Source organism: Tachysurus vachellii, chromosome 6 (genome assembly GCF_030014155.1).
Source record: "Tachysurus vachellii isolate PV-2020 chromosome 6, HZAU_Pvac_v1, whole genome shotgun sequence".
NCBI classification, from domain to species: Eukaryota; Metazoa; Chordata; class Actinopteri; order Siluriformes; family Bagridae; genus Tachysurus; species Tachysurus vachellii.
In genome coordinates, this window is record NC_083465.1 from 350,036 (window position 1) to 373,984 (window position 23,949).

At 42.2% G+C, this 23,949-nt stretch overlaps 2 protein-coding genes across 4 annotated transcripts; one reads left to right on the top strand and one right to left on the bottom strand.

The window, feature by feature from the left end:
* The first annotated feature begins 5,103 nt into the window (after positions 1 to 5,103).
* zgc:153911 (uncharacterized protein LOC768172 homolog) lies at positions 5,104 to 8,239 on the top strand. Its single transcript, XM_060871577.1, has 4 exons — positions 5,104 to 5,563; positions 6,345 to 6,692; positions 6,813 to 7,103; positions 7,296 to 8,239. The coding sequence occupies exons 1-4, from the start codon at positions 5,479 to 5,481 to the stop codon at positions 7,547 to 7,549; spliced, it is 978 nt and encodes a 325-aa protein (XP_060727560.1). The 5' UTR covers positions 5,104 to 5,478; the 3' UTR covers positions 7,550 to 8,239.
* A 1,254-nt stretch (positions 8,240 to 9,493) lies between these two features.
* On the bottom strand, positions 9,494 to 17,304 carry mfsd2aa (MFSD2 lysolipid transporter A, lysophospholipid a). 3 transcript variants are annotated; one of them, XM_060871575.1, is made up of 14 exons: positions 17,153 to 17,304; positions 15,943 to 16,065; positions 14,609 to 14,733; positions 13,837 to 13,960; positions 13,647 to 13,725; positions 13,120 to 13,289; positions 12,571 to 12,661; positions 12,055 to 12,173; positions 11,552 to 11,635; positions 11,150 to 11,233; positions 10,946 to 11,058; positions 10,600 to 10,743; positions 10,110 to 10,289; positions 9,494 to 9,972 (listed from the first exon to the last, which is right to left on the bottom strand). In XM_060871575.1, exons 1-14 carry the CDS (start codon positions 17,237 to 17,239, stop codon positions 9,921 to 9,923), a joined length of 1,575 nt encoding a protein of 524 aa, XP_060727558.1. In that variant the 5' UTR covers positions 17,240 to 17,304; the 3' UTR covers positions 9,494 to 9,920. The 3 variants fall into 3 exon arrangements, with proteins under 3 accessions (XP_060727558.1, XP_060727557.1, XP_060727559.1); XM_060871574.1 differs by having other exon boundaries at positions 15,943 to 16,068; XM_060871576.1 differs by lacking the exon at positions 10,600 to 10,743 and having other exon boundaries at positions 15,943 to 16,068.
* Between the last annotated feature and the right edge of the window lie 6,645 nt (positions 17,305 to 23,949).

Genomic DNA, 23,949 nt, shown 5'->3' on the forward strand with positions numbered 1-23,949 from the left:
ATGTTGATGTTTCTCCTCAGCAGCAGACCCAGGGAGAAGATCCTGACCTGATGCTCACACACTACTTGTTACAGATGGAGATCAGACTCAGATCAGTCAAGTCTAATGTGAGCCCAGTGGAAACATCTGGTGGACCTCCAGCACCAGAACCCCAAGAGAAGCCACAGAAACCTCACCAGATCAAAAGGAGACAATCTATGTCTCTTCCTTGCTTTTTCTTCCATTCCAAAGTCTATTATAGAATCTGAAAGCAGAATCTGAAACACAAAACCCTGCAACTGTATAGGAGGCAGGACACAATTCCACCACGCTAACAAGAAAAAAAAAAGGACCACAGTGAAGAATAGAAGAAATTCATTGAAATGTGAACACACCTCAGCACGAGACACCACATGAACATCCACAACGTGACAGAACACTACATTTCCAACACCGTTACCCTCCTGTGTTGGTGTTTCCTAAGCCTGTGCTACAGATAAATAAAAACCCTGGAGTGTTTCACAAGTCATGGATGAAATCCATCAGCATCTGTACAGACACATGTATATATATGTATATATGAATTAAACCTGGTCAGCTAAACTCAGCTGAACGAAAATGTTCCTCAGGGCAATTTCAGTGTCTGATCTGATCATCACCATAAACAATGTGGTGGCATCAGATCACACAACTATAGGAAACAACATTATAGTACAAAGTTTATATTTTACATGTATTGTATAGTAATGTGTGGTGTTCTTTGTGACTATATTATCACTATATTTTACAGCATGTTTCTGTTCTTTTCTGTTGAGTCTTTGTTGTAATATATTTTATTTAAAGTTGCAACAGAGAAGCATACTGGAGTTTCCTTGTAGGTCTGCAGATGGAGATGGAGATCTGGGGTCTCATTTATAAAACTGTGCGTAGGATCCCTACTAAAAGTTTACGTACGCCCAAAAGCCAAAAATGGCGTACGCCAAAAAAAAATTCCGATTTATAAAACCGTGCGTACGCACTCCTGTAAGCAATGTTCCCTTTATAAATCACAGATCACCCACAGATGTACGTACGTGAACCAGCCTCAAATCCCGCCCTGTACACGCCCATTTTTAACCATAAATAGTCAATGCAAATCACTGCGCGGGCACGAGAGTGGACCTCGTTATAATGAGTTTCCTCTGCGCTCTGTGGGTTTAAAAACGGGTTGAGGAGACAGCGTCTCAGGGGGTAGCCACTGTCACCTGCAGGTTATAATTATATTAAAAGCAACATTCTGTATTCTGTATTCTATTCTGTATCACATGTAGTCGCACCATCTCCTCCTGCGCTCCCGTTGTGGACAATGTGACTGTAAGGCAGCGCTGATTATTCATTCATTCATCTTCTACCGCTTATCCGAACTACTCGGGTCACAGGGAGCCTGTGCCTACTGGACGGAGTAGCGCTGATTATTATTATTATTATTTTATTTTTAATACATTTTGAATTACGTTTGGATTTTACTAGATGTATATAGCCTAAAACAATTGGCACAAATAACACTGTTGGATTTAATCTTCATGATAATGTGGATATAACGTATGAAATGGAGTGAAAATTAAATGTCATTAATTCTTATAATCGTTCTTCTCACATGTATTTTCTACAATCTAACTTCAGTTCACGACCTCACCATCTGTGTCGCCAATTCCATTTGTCTCCAGAATGTGTGTACGAACGTCTCAAAGTTTGCTTAAAGGTGCACACATTTTCCCGTCAAGTTTGTTTTTTATAGATCACAAATAATTAATCGTCTGGATTAATGGTGTCGTCAGTGCTGAGAAATAATACGGCCCAAACATACAGCACATGTCATTAAGAAGCATCTTCAGTCTAGAGAAGAACAAGGATCCTGGAGGTGATGTTTGTCTCTACAGAGAAGGATCTGAGGCAGTCCACATCCAGAAGATCTGCTGTTTGTTCTCCAAGATGTTTGGAACAACCTAAAACTGTGTATTAATGAATACAAACACTGTAGTATTCCCAGCTGAATAAGTTTTATTAAAACCCCGTAAGAGAAATTGTTTTACATCATAAACATAGAGTGTGAACGTAAAGTATCACATTTCAGATTGAAATACGACTTAATAAAACAAATTATTTTAACACCGTCACTTTGCATAACAACAATAACAAATGAAGTGGCGATGACTGAAATTCTAACCCTAATATGTTAACGACCTGTTAAACAAATAGCTTCAGCTTGTATCGATAAAACTAACACTTTAAAAGTCTCTAAGAGTTTGTTATCCCATAATATGAAATTAAAGCGGTACTTTGAAGCGGAACAAGACCCTTTACACGTGTTTACACAGTGAGTTTACACACAAAGTTTAATCCGTATTATTTACTCCGAATTAATCACCAAACACAAACAGCGACGCTAAACTTTCTCTCAGACTACAAAATAAAGGTGAACAGAAACTCACATAATCAAATAAAACCACAATGTCCACACAAAGTATAGGCGGAAGTGTTCAACTAAAACATAATACAAAATAAAGAATTCCCTTTTCTTTGTCTTTTCTCAATATTTAACTGAATATTCGCCTTTAAGTCATGCAGGTGGAGGTGAAGAAACACTTCATTGATTAAAACACTTACTAACACCTGCAGAAAACTTTTACACAGTCCTGTATTCCAACTATGTACAAAAGGATGATTTACATTCCCTCTCCGGTGTCCCTCAGGGTTCCCGACTCACTCCAGTTTTGTCTCCTGAACGTTACTGTGTCCAGTGTTACAGTGTTAAAGTGTTAAAGTGTTACAGTAACACAACTGAACTGTACGATGTAACTTCGAGCTTATTTCCTTCTCACTGTAGTTTATTTCGTATTTTACAAAAAATAATCTTGTTTTTAACTAAACAATGAAGTTAAACTGCCCGAATCTCACCTGACCTGCACATGGAGTCGTTTAATCCCGTGTCTTTTAATACGGATAACACACGTGACCGGTGTCACTACTTCCGCTTGCTCTGTTTTGGGACACGCCCAACTAAACATAACAACTGTTGCTAAGGAATTCCCCGAAGCTATTTTAAACAGGACAACAGATTATTATAGCGGCTGAATTTCACACATTAGAAGCTAGTTATCGGTATGACGTCATTAAATGGTTTATTTGTTTTGGGCCATTAAAAATAGAAAATATTTGACATATAAATCACAGACTTCATAATAAATCCGTGATGTCATGACTCCTTAGAAGCAGAAGATAATATCACAGATTTCAGACATTCAGCTCACATCTGATTTTATGCCACAAAGCATCTTTTTTTTTTTTTTTTTTTTAATTAACAACAGACATCAATTAACAAACTAGACAATAACAATACAGATACAAAGTATGTTAGGGGGAATTTACAACAAAATATTAACTATAGTACAGAACATCAAAGTTTTCAGTGCCTTTTGCTTTAGAGACAGTCTTATAGAATCAACATAAAGTTCCATTTCTTTTCTAAATGACATGAAACAGGGTTTTTTTTCCCAGAAAATTTACATTTGTGAATGTAAAATTTAGCTAATAAAAGGATCAGATTTATTATATAAATACTATTAGTAGTATAGTTGTCTCTCTGAGTCTTCAAAACACCAAAAAGCACATTTTTCCAAAATAAAGCAAAATTAACATCAATATTCTTAACAATAAAATCACAAACATTTTCCCAAAAAGGTTTTACAAATGTTCAGTACCAAAACAAGTGAACCACAGTTTAGAAAGCTGTTATTACAAAATGTACAATTTGTGTCTATATCGCTTTTAAATTTCACAAGAAAATGTTTTGTTGTGTAGATCTTATGAATACGTTTAAATGAGACTTCCTTTATTTTATTTGTGATTAAATACTGATTTGGATGTAGTTAAACCTTTTTACAAACAATATCATCTGTAAACCGGTTCCAGAAAGAATGAACATAAGGCAAAACTACAATATCTCTTTGAAATAAAGTTATAAACTTATAACTAATAAACTTATACATCTATTGCGGGAGTTAAAGGACAAACATATCCTACCTTCATAGGTATTAACAATATTAGGTAGTGACCAAAGTTGAGTATTTACTCGCGTTGAATATTTAAATAAAGTGCAAATTTTATTAGATATGGCATCAAAAACTTTTGCATAATCCTTTGGTGTCACAGGGATTTTGTAAAAAGCCAAAAACTCACCAAAAGTGAAAAGAAAACATTTGAATTAAACAACTGATCTACCAGAATTATACCATTCTTAAACCAATACTCAAGAAAAAGAGATTTACGTTTATACACAATGTCCTTATTATTCCAGATATAATACCTATGCTGTGAGAAATTGTGCTTGTAGATCAATGACCATGAAAGAAAAGCCTGGCGATGAAACTCAGCTAGTTTTACTGGTATTATTTTAATATCATAATTGCAACTAAGGAAAAATTTAATGCCACCCAAGTTGGAAAAATATGAGGGGGAATAAAATAGATCACATAGACATTATTTACTGTATTTACTGTCACTCCAATGAGGATGAGGTTCACTTCTGAGTCTGGTTTCTCTCAAGGTTTCTTCCTCATATCATCTCAGGGACTTTTTATTTATTTTATTTTTATTCTCATTTCTTCTTCTTCATCATTATTATTACTTCATCATTATCATCATCATCATCATTATTATTATTATCATTATTCTTATTATATTTCTTTTTTCTGTGCTGTATACAAATAAATTGAATTGACCATGAACCAGTGAGGATAAATGAACAGACTCCTTCCTACTTCTCTCACACACACACACACACACACACACACACACACACTTATTGCGTATTGTGAGTTTTCCAGTAGAATCTCAGTCCTGTTATGTAAAAACCTGTTTATGACCCTGTAGATATTCTGTTTTAGACATGTTTAAACACATCCTCGTTGTATCTCTGTTCTTCTTTTCCCACCCTATCTTTCTATTTATAGATCTATCTATTGATACTTTTTTGACGCCGAAACTAATGACGTAAGTTTCACGACGTGTCTAGAATTTTCTTTTTTTTAAAGGGGCGGGACTAAACACGTCACCGTGTCGGTCTTATACACACTGATCTGCTGTTTTCTGTCATAAACACTGATCTGCTGTTCATTTACACACACCGACACAGACACACACCGACAGAGACACACACCGACACAGACACACACCGACAGAGACACACACCGACACAGACACACACCGACACAGACACACACCGACAGAGACACACACCGACACAGACACACACCGACAGAGACACACACCGACACAGACACACACCGACACAGACACACACCGACAGAGACACACACCGACACAGACACACACCGACAGAGACACACACCGACAGAGACACACACCGACACAGACACACACCGACACAGACACACACCGACACAGACACACACCGACACAGACACACAACGACACACACAACTAGGGCTGAAGAGGGATATGAGAGTTCACGCTCGGAGGGAATCGACACTGACTCTGGCTCTTCTGAATCTTTTCCTGCTGTTACATGGAGTTTCCTCTTACAGTAAGTCTGTTTTTACTACAGCTTTATATTAACAGCTCAGAATAAGATTAAAAGTCTCTCTGATGGATGAAACGTAATGAGTGTTAGTCCGGCTGTTGTGTTCAGTTTTAGTGAGATAAAGTGTTAATAACAGGTTAATAACCCGGATGTGACAGTGAGATGAGCTCACAGATCTGTTAGGGCACAAAGAGCTCGTTCTTTTTATAAAACACAGTTTTTGTTTGTCTCTCTGTAAAGTGAGCAGTAAACACAGTGAGTCATATGACACGTGATAGAAACGGTGACGGGTCACGACGGATAGACGGTTATGAGTCACACACACACACACACACACACACACACACACACACACACATCCCCCCCGGGATTCCTCTGAGGTTTTCCCCCAAATACTCCAAGTCTTATCTGTGGCTGGTATTTTTTGTGTTAACCGCCCGGTCTGCTGACATGAATCATTCTTTTTAACACAACACAATTGTTTTAACAGAACTGAGTGATAAATGCTGCTACAAGGTTTAAAATTAATAATCAGTACAAAGTGACAAACACACGAGCTAAAGACAATAAGGCTGACATTTCATACACATCACACATCAACAGCTTAAAGGTTATGGAAAGGAAACTGTAGGCGAGCAGAACTATAAACACTTCTGCACATGAAGTCTCGCTCTCAGTAACAGAACTCACCACCCACCTGGATCAACATTCACACATTATCTGTAGATTTACTTTTTCTGTTGATTTAGCTCTTAAAGATCTCTTCTCATGTTTGTATCCGTAGCTGAGTTCGAGATCTCGGTTCCCACGCATGTACAGATGGGTGTCTACGGCGAGACGGTCCACCTGTCCTGCGTGTTCCCGGTGAGCGGCTCGTGGGACGCAGACAGCACCGTGATCACGTGGCAGCGCAACCTAGAGGTGGTCCACAGTTTCTTTTATGGCCGAGACCAGCCACAATACCAGAGCCAGAGATACGCCAACCGCACCAGCTTGTTCCACCAGGAGATGAAGAAGGGGAACGCGTCCCTCAGGCTGGACCGCACCACTCTGGAGGACACGGGGGACTACACCTGCTCCGTCAGCACTCGGCTGGGCAGCCAGAGAAAGAGTTTCCCCCTCAAAGTAGCAGGTAATGATGAAACTGCACAAAAAAGTGCTGTAAAATGTTAGCTACCTAGTGCTAACGGTAAAGCGTTACTGGTTGTCATGGTAACTGACCACTCAGTGCTCTTCTCTACCCCTCCTTTAGCTTTCTACCCCGAGCCTCGTCTGCAAATCTCTGTGCTGAGCGACGGCCACATGGAGGTTCTGGTGACCTCAGAGGGTGGGTTCCCCTCTCCCTCCCTGCAGTGGCTGATGGGAAACGCCAGGGACGTCACCAACCACACACACACGCAGCTGAGTAAGGACCATCACACAGGACTGTACAGCGTGAACAGTAAACTGAACCTAAGTGGAACCATCAACTCCTCCATCACCTTCATCATGAAGAACCCAGATCTGGACCAAACCATCAGGAGGAACATCGACCTCTTCTCAGGTGAGTTCATCCAGACCACACGTCCCCGAGAGGTTCATTAACTCACAACACTGCAAATGTGCCGTTATTATCATTTTTAAAAAAGAAATTAATGAATAAAAGATTAAACAGAAAAGTCTGATGATTTTCATAGTATGGATTATAAAATGGACTGAACCTGTTATTTATTTATTTATTTATTTTGTTTCACAGAAAATGGAGGCTCTGACCAGAGGAGCCAGCGAGCAGGACTCATTGGGCTTTCTGTTGTTGGAGTTACGTTACTCGCTGTGATCATTGCACTAATTATCCTTCGACACCGAATGATGAAAAAGGAAAAATCCCGAAATCCTTCAGAGACTAACATCGAGTCATCAGAAGCTTCGATCAATGAAAAATCTTCCCGGGATAAAGCTGAAAGTGTTACAGAATCCCTGATAAAGAAAGATCTCGGGCCAGGCGGCTAGACTAGAAAAAGAAATGTAGTTTATTTATCAGACTTTTTTTCTTAAGCTCACCACAAGCTCTCCTCTCAGTGATTAAGGCAGATGTCTGGAGTCACATCTTCAAAACCATCTCCATCCTGATCTCCAGCTCCTGTCTTCCTCACTGCTGAAACTTTTTATGGCACTGAATATTTAGAAGATTAATATTTCTAATGGACAATGTTAAGGGTCTGGTGTCTCAGATCAAACTTCAGACTCCGGGCAATTCAGCTAGATCTGAAGATCGATAAACCTCATCATAGTATTTTTGTAAAGAAGCATTTATTTTACTTTAAATGATCAGCTTGGTCTGTTTTACGGTTATTTCAGGCAGGTGACAGTCAGCTGTGAGCACCGGTGTAATTTCTGTGCTGTTCATCATTTAGTGTTAAATTCAGTCCTCAACATTGGCAGCTCCAGTCGTCACCATGGCGACGTCTCCATAACGTGTGTGTTTGTAGTTTGTAGTAAAAAAATGTGAAGGTTTCTGTTGTGTTAAAAGGTTGTGTGTCAGTTGATGAATCCCTCTTGCTGGACAAGGTTTACTGATGCATTCATTTATAATGATTATTTTTTGATTATTATTTTCTTGTCATGTGGCATTTGTACATTTAAAATGTTTATAAAAATCTGAAGGTGAATCTAATCAGAATAAAATCTGTTTAAACTGCATCTGATTCCTTTCACTGCTTAATAGAGTTTTTTTTTTATTTTATTAAAGACAAATGTTAGGATCAAAACAGCATATTGTAATATTAGCACACACGCACACACACACACGGAAAGAACGGGGGTGTATAGGTGGAGGAGCAACTGGAAACAGTGCATTCACAATTGTTCATATCTGTTCCTGCGGATGTGCGTGTGTGTGAGACTCAATATTTGCTTTGCTTTTTTACATATCAGTTATGTCAGTGAATGAGACAGACGTTAATGACCGAGGAAGGTGTTTATCACTTCATGCATCCTGCTGTGTGTGTTTTATCAGTTGATGTTTATCTCCTGAGTAGATGAATGCACCATATAAGGACATATAGCAGTAACAGAGGGAAGTGAATGATTCACAATTTAATTTACATTCCACAAATTATTTAAGGGAATAGCTTCCTGTCATGTTTACAATGTCAGTGGATTTGTGTATATACACACAGATCTCTTAAGAGTGCTATGAGTGAACATGAGGTCAGTGTCTGATGTTTCTGCTCATCCTGAATACACCTGATGGATTTCCCTTAATTTTTTAGCTGAATTTTAGAGAGTGTGTGTGTGTGTGTGGGGGGGGGGGGGGGGGGGGTTTGTTTGTCCATAGTTACCCCAAGGTTGTGAGCTGTGACTGAAGGGGAGATCAGATCGTTGTGCAAGGATACAGCAAGCTCATGACCTGGGGATGTGTCACCTGATGATCAGCAGGTCAGTTTTGCTAGTTCACTGGAGATTTGGAGCTCACAAGCAGCTTCAAGCTTTGTAACATTTAAACTTAATAAATAGATGGAACATAAATATGAACATCATTCACCAAGAGCATGTGATGGGGATCATTAACAAAGCCTTTAAATAAGAGCTTTACACAGTCGTACTCCCGATTCCGTTTGTTTTGGTATCGAATCGTATTTTTAATTAAATAACAGCATTTTAATTTTGTGGCTGTAAATCAATGCTCATCCACAAGAGTTCACTATTACAACCAAGTAAACAATTAAGTCACGGGGAATATTTAAGATAAGACTGATTGATTATATTCTTTATTTATTTTAGATTTGTTTATCCTCCCATACAAATTTTAAACATTTACAAAAATATTTGCCTTCGATTTAATTTACATTATAATTTCTACCAAATTGCTGTTATTTATCTGAATTTAATTAACCGACTAATTTTTTGAGTCAGCCACAAGGGGGCAGAGTGTGATATAGGGACCAAAAAGTATACGTTTGAATGTAGCTATTTATTCAGAAGACTGGATGCTGGGGTGAGGGATGGAGTGGACATCACTGCACACATCAGGAACTCACCCAGAGTGCACTGGTCCAACAGACTGGAGCTGAGGGTTCTTCTGTTCTCTCTTGATACACACTGACTGGAAGACACCCAGGCAGGTGTTGGGTGCAACTGTTCCAGTCCTCCAGTAGTAATTATTATTATACAACATGACAGGAAAAAAAATGTGAAAAAGTCTCAGTAAGGCACTTAAGATACACGCGCACCCACACGCGCACTCACACGCGCACTCACACGCGCACTCACACGCGCACTCACACGCGCACTCACACGCGCACCCACACGCGCACTCACACGCGCACTCACACGCGCACCCACACGCGCACTCACACGCGCACTCACACACTGCAGAGATTCAGATAGAAGATCCCGGTAATCTAGAGTTTTCAGAATCTTCACTGCTGTCACTGTGAGCAAGAAGAATAGAAACAAACAAAGAAAAAATAAAATGAACCCATTAGAGGGATATTAACCCCACGAGGTGATCGAGGAAAACTGTAACTCTGAAATCTGAACCAATCACAAGATAAAATGTGCGCCTTACTGCAGCAGGGCGTGTAAACGCTGACGGTTGTGTCTCCTTCTCTCCTCAGTGATGGGGTAGGATCTGAAGATGAGCAGGCCGAGGATGATGAAGGACACGGGCACAGCAGACACCAACAGCTTCAATGTTAATTTCACCGAGTCGGGCTGAACACACACCCTCGACATATAACCCGCAAAACTACACACGGCGCACACACACACACACACACACACACACACAGTCACTAACAAGACATGAATGAGGGACAGAGTGATGCGGATTCAGACAGAAAACAATAAAATGGATAAAGATTACTAAAGTGAGACAGAACAACAGTGAGTCAGTGAGAGAGAGACACCTAAACATGAACACAGAGTGATGGAGAGAAACAGACTGAGACAGAGAGACAAAGACAGAGAGTGAGATGGAAAAGTCAGATACTGAAAGAAACAGTGAGACAGGTAGGAAGTGAGATACAGTAAAAAAAAAGTGAGACAGGTGGACTGACTATAAGCTGAGTGTGGAGATGCCCAGTGAGACTCCAGAGGCAAACTTAGTGAAGAAGACGTAGAAGGAGTAGAAGATGGCTTCATGACCCTGAGAGCTGGGATTCTGTACTTTATAATCATCCACTGCATCAGGTAACATCGACCTGATCACAAACACACACAGGTTATCTCACACACACACGTTATCATACTGTATACACACAACCTGTCCACATAGACACACATGTACACATAGACACACACAGTTTCTGTACATGAACACATCACTGTCTATTATTTAACTACATAAACTAATAAAAGAGCCAGGTATTAATAATAACAACACACACACACACACACACACACCATGGCAGGAGGAAAGCTGCAGCCACAGAGGCACCGGCAGCTACAGCAACAATGTATGTTATGATAAGAGTGCTCTCTATACACACCACCAGGATCATGAAGGGAATTGCCCACTGTAACACACACACACACACACACAGGTTATCATATGCCAACACACACACAGGTTATCACTCTCACACACACACACAAACACACACTCACTGTGATGCCGACGTAGACTGCAGACTTTTTGCCAAAGCGTGTGAGGAAGAGCTGCCAAAGAGGAATGCTGAGGGTTCCAGAGAGCTACACACACACACACACACACACACACACACACACACACACACACACACAATAAATCTCTTACACAGTTATCATGAGTTATTTTATTTTTATTCATAGTTGCTTTCGGTTTCATTTTCTCCTGGCAAAAAGACAAAAAAGGAGATTAAACCTCGGATTGTTTGACGAGTGTGTGTGTGTGTGTGTGTGTGTGTGTGTGTGTTTGAGTGTCTCACACACCCCCACACCCACCCACATCAAACAATCCTAGTTAATAATGACCCACGCACCCCTAAATACTGATCCACACATGCAGTTGGAGCTTGAGGACACACTCACCATGATGACGAGTAGAATGTTCTGGAAGTCCCCACGTAGTCCGAGTGTGTATGTGAGGAACAGAGCGAAGTTTCCCTCCATCAGCTTTAGATAAACACATACAAAAAAAATCCACACACATTTTATTTTATACATGTTTACAGAGAGAAAGATTCACAGGTGCTTTTTATTTCAGAAGCAGTTCAGATGATCATGGATCTTATGCAGTCTTTTAGATTTCAGGTCATGTCCAACATGTTAGTTAGCACGCTAACCCTGACCCACGCTAACCCTGACCCACGCTAGCCCTGACCCACGCTAGCCCTGACCCACGCTAGCCCTGACCCACGCTAACCCTGACCCACGCTAACCCTGACCCACGCTAACCCTGACCCACGCTAGCTCTGACCCACGCTAGCCCTGACCCACGCTAGCCCTGACCCACGCTAGCTCTGACCCACGCTAACCCTGACCCACGCTAACCCTGACCCACGCTAACCCTGACCCACGCTAGCTCTCCTCACCATGAAGGCCAGCGATGTGAAGAGGAAACCTGTAACCAGTTTAACATATGGCCCGTGTTTCTGCAGCAGCTTCAGACTCTCCACAAACGACAAACACTCTGCTTTTACAATACTCACATCTACACACAAACACACACGAGAACACAACATTAATACATTTGTAATAAAGACAGGTGTTAAGGAGCTAATAATTCTGATATCACACTCGCTCTAACGAGCAGACTTCGGCTCCTACATTTAACATTTCTCATGAATCACATGCTAATTTTCATTAATTAGCAACATAATGTCTACATTCTCCTATAAAATCTAGCTAACTGAAGCTAATGTGAAAGTTCTCCATGGATGCTAGCTCAAAGTGAGCAAATTCACATCTGAATGACTTTTCTTCATGACTTCATTTAGACTTAATGCTCAGGGTTACAGAACTGGCTCTGAGCTAGAACAAGCATTTAAAGTTTCAGGTTCTTTAACAGCGAGTCTCTGAGCTCTTAGCTTCAGTCTGTCACGTCACACCTTGTTGTTCTCGCACACCGAGAAACAGAACAGCAGCACAGATGATGTAGATCACACTGATCACACCAGATGCTAGCATGTATGCTTGTTTCTGTTAGGGAGAGAGAGGGGGGGGGGAGAGAAAGAGGGAGAGAGAGAGACGGAGAGAGAGAGAGAGGGACAGAGAGAAAGAGGGACAGAGAGAAAGAGGGACAGAGAGAAAGAGGGACAGAGAGAAAGAGGGACAGAGAGAGAGACAGAGAGAGAGCGAGGGAGAGAGAGAGAGAGAAAGTTGGAGAGGGACAGAGAGAGAGAGAGAGAGAGAGAGAGAGAGAGAGAGAGAGAAAGTTGGAGAGGGACAGAGAGAGAGAGAAAGAGAGAGAGAGAGAGGGAGAGAGAGAAAGAGAGAGAGAGAGAGAAAGAGGGACAGAGAGAAAGAGGGACAGAGAGAGAAAGAGAGGGACACAGAGAGAGAGAGAGAGAGAGAGAGAATAGGGAAAGGATTTAGCTCAGATTTCACAGTGATTAATAACCAAACTGCACTTTACTTTAAGCCCCACACACACTTACCGTATCCTCCAATGTGACGTGCGACACGTTGACCTCGAAGTTTAGCTGCATAACATTATAGCTGTCATTCAAAAAGGAGGTGTCATTTAAACAGGGTGCAGTGGCTCCGCCCACAATCTGACCCTGAATAGCTGTTCCGAGAACCGTACCAAAAACCTCTACAGTCATACCTGAGAGAGAGACATGAAGAATACAGAGCTAGTCCTCAGAAATTACTGCGTGTACACTATGTAAACTAGGCTCCGCCCCTACACCGTAGACTCCGCCTTCACAAGCTGCAGTACACTTCAGTACAGTGACCGTAGAACAGTGAGACGAGTCAGGACCATGTTTAACTCCCACTGACTGTACGGCTCATGGGCTTGGATTTGTTTGTTGTTTTTAACTAGACATCGGTTTACTTCCTCTTCACTTCCTGTTCACTTCCTCATCACTCCTATAGATTAATCTTAAGATCCATAAAAAAATCTACAATCTTTTCTACATTTGTGAAAAGGAGAAGAAACGTACAGAATATCTGTACTCACGATACGCTGTGGCTGAATCTCTCTCTTTCTGCTCGGAGCTGATGAACATCGTTAGAGCTGAGTAAGGCACATGAAAACACTGTGCGTACGCACACACACACACACACACACACACACACGATTACTTTAAACTTAATTTATTTAAATTTGACATCAGCAGTTTTCAGAATGTGGACTGTCCTGTACTGACCGTCTGTAGAGACTGGAACATACAGTAGAAGAATAAATACCACAACACTTTGCCCTTCTCCACTGGAGGAACCACCCAGATAAGGAAATAACTCAAAACTGCAAACGGAGTGGACATCACAATCCTACACACACACACACACACACACACACACACACACACACACACACACACACACACCTGTTGGATGTGATCTAGTCCACTGCAAGATCAACACCCTGTAAATGCAAGTTCAATATTCATTAAACATAGAGACTTTCTCTGAAGTACAGATTATGTGATGATCTAAATCATTCCACAGAACACACACACGTAACACACACAGACACACATGTATCACACACAGACACACATGTATCACACACACGTAACACACAGACACACATGTAACACACACACTCATGCTGATACATAAACAGCTGAAAGAATATGCAGTCTCTTGTGATCCTTGTGGTTATTAGGTCAAGTAAGATCACTTTTCAAACTATCATTTTCAGGAGGTGTACACACACACACACACATATATACATACACACATATACATACACACACACACACACACACGTGTCCCATTGGTTGGAAATGGTGGTGTGGTTGGATCAGCCAATCAGACAGAGTACCTCTATCTGCACCAAAAATCTCTCACAGATGCTGACTAAAAACAACACACACACACACACACACACACACACACACACACACACCTAAAGAGAGCAAGAGCTTAAGAGAGAGAGTCACATCTAGGGAAAGATGTGTGTGTGTGTGTCATTACCAAGGCATCATCCGGCCATGTCGCGTCCACTGACTCCGACTAACAAGGAACCCCACAGTGGGGTCTGTAACAGCATCCCACACTCGTCCTGCAAAGAGGATGATGGATGCATAGAATGGCTCTAACTGAGAGACACACAGACACACACAGACACACACAGACACACACAGACACACACAGACAGACACAGACAGACACAGACAGACACAGACAGACACAGGGACAGTACTGTTTTTAAGGTGTGAAAATGCTGTAAAGTAAAAATATTTATAAAATAGAAAAGTTTTTATTAATTAACAAAATGAAGTGAAGTGAAACACGTACAGTGACCCATACTCAGAATTTGTTCTCTGCATTTAACACATCCAAAGTGCACACACACACCGTGAACACACACACTGTGAACACACACCCGGAGCAGTGGGCAGCCATTTTATGCTGCGGCACCCGGGGAGCAGTTGGGGGGATTGAGCCTTGCGCTCAAGGGCACCTCAGTTGTGGCCGGCCCGAGACTCGAACCCACAACCTTCGGGTTACAAGTCAGACTCTCTAACCATTAGGCCACGACTGCCCCCAAAAAAGGAAAGTAAAGTATTTGTTGTGACTCTTTGCCAAAGCAGCAGCAGTTCTTTCAGGTTCACTTGTACATCGTTTTTAAGGAACTCTGCAGGTAGGTTGTTCCAAACATCTTGGAGAACTAACAGCAGATCTTCTGGATGTGGACTGCCTCAGATCCTTCTCTGTAGAGACAAACATCTCCTCCAGGATCCTTGTTCTTCTCTAGACTGAAGATACTTCTTAATGCCATATGCTGTGTGTTTGGGCTCGTCGTCCTGCTGCAGAATAAATGTGGGGCCAAACAGACGCCTCCCTGACGGTACTGTATGATGGATAATATCTGTCTGTATTTCTCAGCACTGACGACACCTCAGTGGGCCAAAAGGTTTCCTCTAGTTGTTTGCCGAAGTCACTGCTGGAAATCTGATGTGGAAATGAAGTAAGTGTGTTGTTTCTCTCATCTGCTGCATTAAGCTTCATTGACTGAGCTCTGTGACCCAGTCTGCTCTTGCTGATGCAGTAGATCTACCTGGTCTTGTCATGGTGTTTGACCTGTGACATGAAACTGCCTCCACAACCTCACCTCAGTAACAGAGTTTGGTTCCTCACCCAGTGTGAAGCTCCAACACAGATGTTTGTTTCTCACTTAACGACTGGGTTTAAACCTACATATGAATCTGATGATCATTAACACCTGCTGGTATCACTGCTTAATCTCACATCTGACTCTGATCCTACAAAATCACTGACTTTATCGGTGCGTGTTCAAATCTCACCTGTGCCACATCCAACAGGTAGATCTGCAGGAAGAAGCCCAGAGAACTTCCAGTGATCTGATACGGAGCTCCACCAATCGCAAAGCACAGCTTACTGCACACAGACATGCCCAATGTCCTCTTCTTCTGGCAAACAGGGGGGGAGAGAAGGGGGGGGGAGAAGAGGGGGGGGAGTAGGGGGGGTGTTAGTTGATATTCAGTTTTAAAAGTTTCACACAGTAAATCACTGTGCTGTCTAAAAGATGAAGAGCTTTTATTTTGCACATTTTCTGTCTTTAAACATAAGTTGTTTTTTATCGTTATTTTATTCACTTATTTATTTATATTTTATCTATTTACATTTAAACCTTTCATTTCTATATTTACCAAATTTATTGAAATGATCTATACTTTATTTGGTCACTCTGACTACATGTGTAATGTGACCTATGGAAATAAAGGTGTTTAAAAAAAAAGTCTGTCTGTCTCACACACACTGACCATCCCTTTCTCTCTCTCTCTCTCTCACACACACACACACACACGCACGCACGCACACACACTGACCATACCTTTCTCTCTCTCTCACACACACTGACCATACCTTTCTCTCTCGCTCTCTCTCTCTCTCTCTCACACACACACTCACACACAATGACCATACCTTTCTCTCTCGCTCTCTCTCTCTCTCTCTCTCTCTCACACACACACTCACACACAATGACCATCCCTTTCTCGCTCACACTCTCTCACACACGCACGCGCGCACACACACACACACACACAGAACATCCCTTTCTCTCTCTTACTCACACACACTCTCTCTCACTCTCTCTCTCTCTCACACACACACACACAGAACATCCCTTTCTCTCTCACTCTCACACACACACACACTGACCATCCCTTTCTCTCTCTCTCACACACACACACACACACACACATACCATCCCTTTCTCTCTCTCACTCACACACACACACACACACACACACACACACACACACACACAGAGACCATCCCTTTCTCTCTCTCTCTCTCTCTCTCTCTCTCTCACACACACACACACACACACAGACCATCCCTTTCTCTCTCTCACTCACACACACACACACACACACACACAGAGACCATCCCTTTCTCTCTCTCTCTCTCACTCACACACACACACAGAGAGACCATCCCTTTCTCTCTCTCTCTCTCTCTCTCACTCACACACACACACACTCCTACCTGGATGAATTTGAGCCCATCATTTCCTATGTGTTTATCTGGAGGCAGTAAAGACACAGGAAACTCCACGTCTTCTTCTGGCGCCATAAACACTTCAGTTCACTTTGTTCAGCTAAATATCATTTATTTCCGTGTATGAAGTGCAGACTGTGCGGATCATCATCAAGCTAATGTGCGGATGGAGAGGTGAAGCCACGCCCACTTCATATTTAAACGGCGGGGTAAGCCACGCCCACTTCCCCAATTTAAACGGCGGGGTAAGCCACGCCCACTTCCCCAATTTAAATGGTAAATTAAGTCACGTCCACTTTCCATTTAACCGGTGGAGTAAGCCACGCCCCCATACTGGGCTGTTTCATCATCATGGTTTGATTAAAGCATTTTATTGTAAAGTAACACAAACTTTTATTTATTTTTGTATATTTTCTTTTGAAAATAGAAACAAATCTAACGAATTGAAGATTGAATTTGATACAGTTGCCAGCTGTATACACACACAGACAGACACGCACACACACACACAGAGACACACACACACAGAGACACACACAGACAGACACACACTCACACAGAGACACACAGACACACACAGAGACACACAGACAGACACACACACGCACGCACACACAGACAGACACACACACACAGACAGAGACACACACAGACAGACAGACACACACACATGCACACACAGACACTCACACAGAGACACACAGACAGACACACACACACACACCAAAATACTGTTTAAGCCAAAGTTGTGCAGATTTCCTGAAATACTCCTCACCTTCCTCCTCCTGCTCCTCCATGCTGCTTTATTTTCACCCAAACACAGTAGAGGTAAGCTGAAGCCTCGTTTCTCTCTGAGACGTGATTGTAGTGTTTGCCAATTGAGTTTAAACAGGTCAAATGTGAGTAAGTTGGTCATTAAGAAGGCCAGTGTTTTTCACATGAACAAAATATGCAACGGGTTTTGTGCAAAAATGTGATTTTAAAATTTCTATTGAGTGAAAAGAATGTTGTGCTTAGAGGTTAGCAGTCTGGATGAGCTTTGGGTGTTCAGACTTGTGGACATAGTTTTAGTGGATGTCATAGTGGACATCCACTTTTACACAGTGGAGAAAAACTGAATATCCCTAAATCATTCATTTCACTCTTGACTCGTATGGACGGCGTCGAGCCCACGGCTGCATCCAGTTCAACTGAGTTTACAGACAGCATTTTGAGCATTATTGTAATGCCCACTGTCCATGATGGAGGATGAAGGTTTCCAGAGGATAATTTTCACTTTTAATCCCAGGTACACGCTTCCTTCACAGACTTACTTCATTTTAATTTTAGAAAAATTATGAAGAAATTAAAGGCAAGTTGAAGAAAACACTTAAGGAGACTGACAGCATTGCACTCGCAACCAACATTTGGACGAGTGTTGCTACAGAAGCGTATCTTGTGATGTTCAGCCTGATGCCCCCTGAAGAGAGAGACAAAGATGCTGATAAAGCTGGTCAAGACCTTCCTGTGTGTTCCAGCAACACCGACGCCGTCAGAGTGTCGACGGCACCGACGCCGTCAGGGTGTCGACGGCACCGACGCCGTCAGGGTGTCGACGGCACCGACGCCGTCAGGGTGTCGACGGCACCGACGCCGTCAGGGTGTCGACGGCACCGACGCCGTCAGGGTGTCGACGGCACCGACGCCATGTGTCCCAGCCTGCTGTCATCAGACACGTCCTTCAGAAGTTCCACGCGTTTCAGCTGGGCTTCCAGGTCCTGTTTCATCTGAGTGCACAAGCCGTACGAGATGTTCACATGGAGCGCGATTCTGTCATTAATTTTCATCATTAGAAATACTACTAAAGATTCTGTTACTCCTGATCTACATTAATGCGATCAAAAGATAAAGAAGAGTCTCTCCACATTCCTCCTCACCTCACTGATTGTTCTTCCCAGCGTTCTGTTCTCAAAGCAGAGTTCAGAAGCTTTCATGATGGTGCAGCTTTTCAGCATGTAGCTGAGGAGAAACCAACAAACACAAATGGTCATAACGGGTTAAAGAGACAACCATTTCCTGTCAGACTTCTGAGCTAAACTCATTTAAATAATAGCTCTAAAATATAACAGGAGCTTTCCCACTAAACATATTAGAGAAGTAATCCTGGTCGTTTAAGTGACCGTAAACAGAAACTATAATTTGTGTTACATTTTTCCCCAAGGTGTGTCATCATTATGAGGTTTAAGTGATTCTCACCAGCTGACTGCTTCTTTCAGCAACAAGAAGAGGCCTCTGAGCGAGGACAAGTGATGCGGTGTGGAACACAGCACCAAACCGACAAACCCACGACAACCGGGACATTCCAGGGCTTTGTAAGTGCTGGGTGACGTGTGAACAGAACAAAACACTTAAATAATGAACTGAATTAGAATCCAGTCTGTGAAATTTCAGTGCTTTCTCGATCTCTATCGACAGCAGCAGCCAGAGCAGCGTGATATGGACACAGCTAAGGGACATGGAGGACATGGAGGACACGGTGTGGAGTATGACAAGTGCTCTGTGTTTCACTGTGCTAATGTGAAGTGTAACCTGGTGCTGGGGGACTCTTTAGGAGCCTGTGGAGAGCTCCAGGGTCTCAGGGCCATTATTTGTCTCAGTAAGTTTTATTTTTTACAAAGATAAACAGTTCATGTCCACTGCAGTTTCCACTCTCATACACACAGATGTGTTGTGTATCATGAGCACATCACATTCTCTGTGCAGTTGGTGGCAGGTTGCTGTGTTTCTTAATATTATTGTGATTATCTGCAGAAATCAGCAAGGATGTGAGAATAAGAGGAAAGATGGAGATGAGTAAAGAGGGTCCTCTTAAATTCTGGTAAGTAGATACACACTGCAGATGTGATGGTAGTTAAAGCTCTTTCTACAATATTTGGACTCCAAACCCTGTGTACAAACCTGTATAAAGTCTATACACACATATATACATATATACACACATATATACACATGCACACATTCATACACATATATACACACATATATACACACATACACACATATATACATATATACACACATATATACACATACACACATTCATACACACATATACATACACACATATATACACACATACACACATATATACATATATACACACATATATACACATACACACATTCATACACACATATACATACACACATATATACATATATACACACATATATACACATACACACATTCATACACACATATACATACACACATATATACACACATACACACATATATACACACATATATATACACATGCACACATTCATACACACATATACATACACACATATATACACACATACATATATACACACAGTTCATAGTGCTTGGTGACTTCAACCTCCCCTCTGACAAGCTACATTCTTCTTCCCTCCTGTCTCTTCTTGACTCATTCACACTCACACTCAACAGCTACATCCCCACACACAAAGGAGGCAATGTGCTGGACCTGGTTTTCACCCGTCCTTCTCCAGCTACAGACGTGACTGCTACCCCACTACACGTCTCTGATCATCACCTGGTATCCTTTACCATCACTCTCCCTACCCTACCTAAAACTACCTCTCACCCCCTCGCTCTAACCCGCCGCAACCTTTACTCTGTCTCCCCTTCTTCTGTAGCTTCTGGCACTCTTTCTTCCCTTCCTGATCCTGAGTCTTTTTCCTCACTGCCCTTGGACTCGGCCACAGATACTTTCCTCTCATCTCTTTCCTCAACTATGGACTTCCTCTGCCCTATGTCCACTAAACCCAAGAAAACTTCTTGTTCTGCTCCTTGGCTTTCAGATGTGCTGCGCAACAATCGAAGAGAGCTAAGATCATCAGAGAGAAAGTGGAAGAAATCACAACTTGATGCAGATCTTGATTCTTACCGAACACTCATGGCCAAGTTCTCCTCAGATGTGACTTCTGCCAAGACTTCCTTCTACAAGGAAAAGCTTGAAGCTTCCTCACATGACCCTCGGAAATTCCACAACATCATCTCTTCTCTGCTCAACCCCCCGGCTCCACCTTCTTCATCCTCCCTGACTGCAGAAGACTTTGCTTCTTTCTACCAGGAGAAGATTGAGGAAATCTGCCGGACCTTCACTTCAGCCCCGACTGCACTTACATCTCAGAGTATGGACTCCCCTACACCTTTGTTGTCACATTTCTCAACTGTAACAGCAGAAGAGATTCTAAAACTCATCCAGTCTTGCAATCCTACCACCTGCCCATTGGATCCACTCCCTTCCACTTTGCTGCAGACCATCTCGCAAGACCTTCTGCCCTTCATTACAACTATCACCAATAGATCCATAGCATCTGGTCAGGTACCAACTACCTTCAAGAGAGCAAGGGTTATTCCCATCCTGAAGAAACCTGCTCTGGATCCATCAGACATCAGTAACTACAGACCGGTATCACTTCTCTCGTTTCTTTCAAAAATTCTTGAACGCATTGTCTTTAATCAACTGTCTGTCTATCTCTCACAGAACAACCTCCAAGACCCCAACCAGTCTGGCTTTAAAGCAGCTCATTCCACAGAGACAGCCCTTTTAGATGTCTCTGAGAAACTACATGCTGCTAGATCAGCCAATCTCTCATCTGTCCTTATCCTCCTTGACCTTTCAGCAGCGTTTGATACGGTCAACCATAAGACTCTCTTAGCCACCCTCAGGAGTCTTGGGATATGCGGATCAGCTTGGGAATGGTTCGCTTCCTACCTGGAAGGACGCTCATATCAGGTAACATGGAGGGGAGTGACATCTGCTCCACGCAGACTCTCCACTGGCGTCCCACAAGGCTCAGTACTTGGTCCTCTTCTTTTCTCCCTGTATACTCACTCTCTTGGTGAAGTTATTTCCTCACATGGGTTCTCTTACCACTGCTATGCTGATGATACACAACTTATCTTCTCTTTCCCACCCGCAGATGCCACAGCTTCTGACCGGATCTCTGCATGTCTGGCAGAAATTTCATCATGGATGACTGCTCATCAGTTAAAGCTTAATCCTAGCAAAACTGAGCTGCTCTTCATCCCAGGTGATTCATCCCCAGGTCATGATCTTGCTATATCCTTGCACAACGATCTGATCTCCCCTTCAGCCACAGCTCGCAACCTTGGGGTAACCATGGACAATCAACTGTCCTTTTCCTCTCATGTTGCTAATGTGACTCGCTCATGTCGGTTTCTTCTCTACAACATTAGAAGGATTCGACCATTTCTGTCCACACAGGCTGCTCAGGTACTTGTTCAGTCTCTTGTCATTTCTAGACTGGATTACTGCAATGCACTGCTGGCAGGTCTACATATGAACGCAATCCGTCCTCTGCAAATGATCCAAAATGCAGCTGCCCGGCTTGTTTTCAACCTGCCAAAGTTCTCTCATACCACCCCGCTGCTGCGATCCCTCCACTGGCTTCCGGTAGCTGCACGCATCAGATTCAAAACACTGATGCTGGCCTACAAAGCCAAAAATGGACCAGCTCCCTCTTACCTCAAAGCCCTCATCACTCCTCGCACTGCACCCCGCACCCTCCGATCTACCAGCACTGCTCGACTGGTTCCACCATCTCTCAGGGTAAGAGGCAAGTATACTACAAGACTCTTCTCTGTACTGGCACCAAGGTGGTGGAACGAACTTCCCCTAGAGGTCCGGACAGCTGAGTCACTGGCTATTTTCAAGCGGCGGTTGAAGACCTACTTATTCAGGAAACACTTCAACTAGCACTTCTTTCATTATCTTTTGCATTTAAAAAAAAAAAAAAAAAAAAAAAAAAAAAAAACACACCTTTGACACTTTCATTGTAACTTTGAACAAATGTTTTAAACTCATGGTATCTTAAGTATGTAACTTAGTGATCCAGCATTAATGTATTCAATGTTAGAGATTTAAGCACTTATGTACGTCGCTCTGGATAAGGGCGTCTGCCAAATGCTGTAAATGTAAATGTAAATACACACATATATATACACATGCACACATTCATACACACATATACATACACACATATATACACACATATACACATACACACATATATATACACATACACACATATATACACACATACACACATATATACACATACACACATATATACACACATACACACATATATACACACATATACACATGCACACATTCATACACACATATACATACACACATATATACACACATATATACATATATACACACATATATACACATACACACATTCATACACACATATACATACACACATATATACACACATATATATACACACATACACACATATATACATATATACACACATGCACACATTCATACACACATATACATACACACATATATACACATACACACACACATATACATACACACATATATACACACATATATATGCACACACACATACGCATATACACACGCGCACACATACACACGCAGACACACATGCACAGATACACGCACATGCACAAACACACGCACACACTCACATACACATATACACGCACGCACATGCACACGCACGCACACACACTCACACATACACACGCACGCACACACACTCACATACACATATACACACACACATATACACATACACGCACACGCGCGCGCACGCACACATGCACAGATACACACATGTGCACACACACACACACACACACACAGTCAGTCAGGATCCTATTGGTGCGTGTTGTGCGGCGTCACGAGCAGACAGCCAATAAAATGAGCTCGTTGTAGATTTTGAACAAATCGCGCGCCGTTC

Coding starts and splice junctions, on each gene's coding strand:
- mfsd2aa (XM_060871574.1), bottom strand. CDS start 17,239: ATGGCGCCAGAAGAAGACGTGGAGTTTCCTGTGTCTTTACTGCCTCCA. Junction 13,290..13,646: donor AGATTCAGCCACAGCGTATC/GTGAGTACAGAT, acceptor TCTCTCTCTCAG/GTATGACTGTAGAGGTTTTT. Junction 11,636..12,054: donor TCACATCGCTGGCCTTCATG/GTGAGGAGAGCT, acceptor GTTTATCTAAAG/CTGATGGAGGGAAACTTCGC.
- zgc:153911 (XM_060871577.1), top strand. CDS start 5,479: ATGAGAGTTCACGCTCGGAGGGAATCGACACTGACTCTGGCTCTTCTG. Junction 6,693..6,812: donor TTTCCCCCTCAAAGTAGCAG/GTAATGATGAAA, acceptor CCCCTCCTTTAG/CTTTCTACCCCGAGCCTCGT. Junction 7,104..7,295: donor GAACATCGACCTCTTCTCAG/GTGAGTTCATCC, acceptor TTTGTTTCACAG/AAAATGGAGGCTCTGACCAG.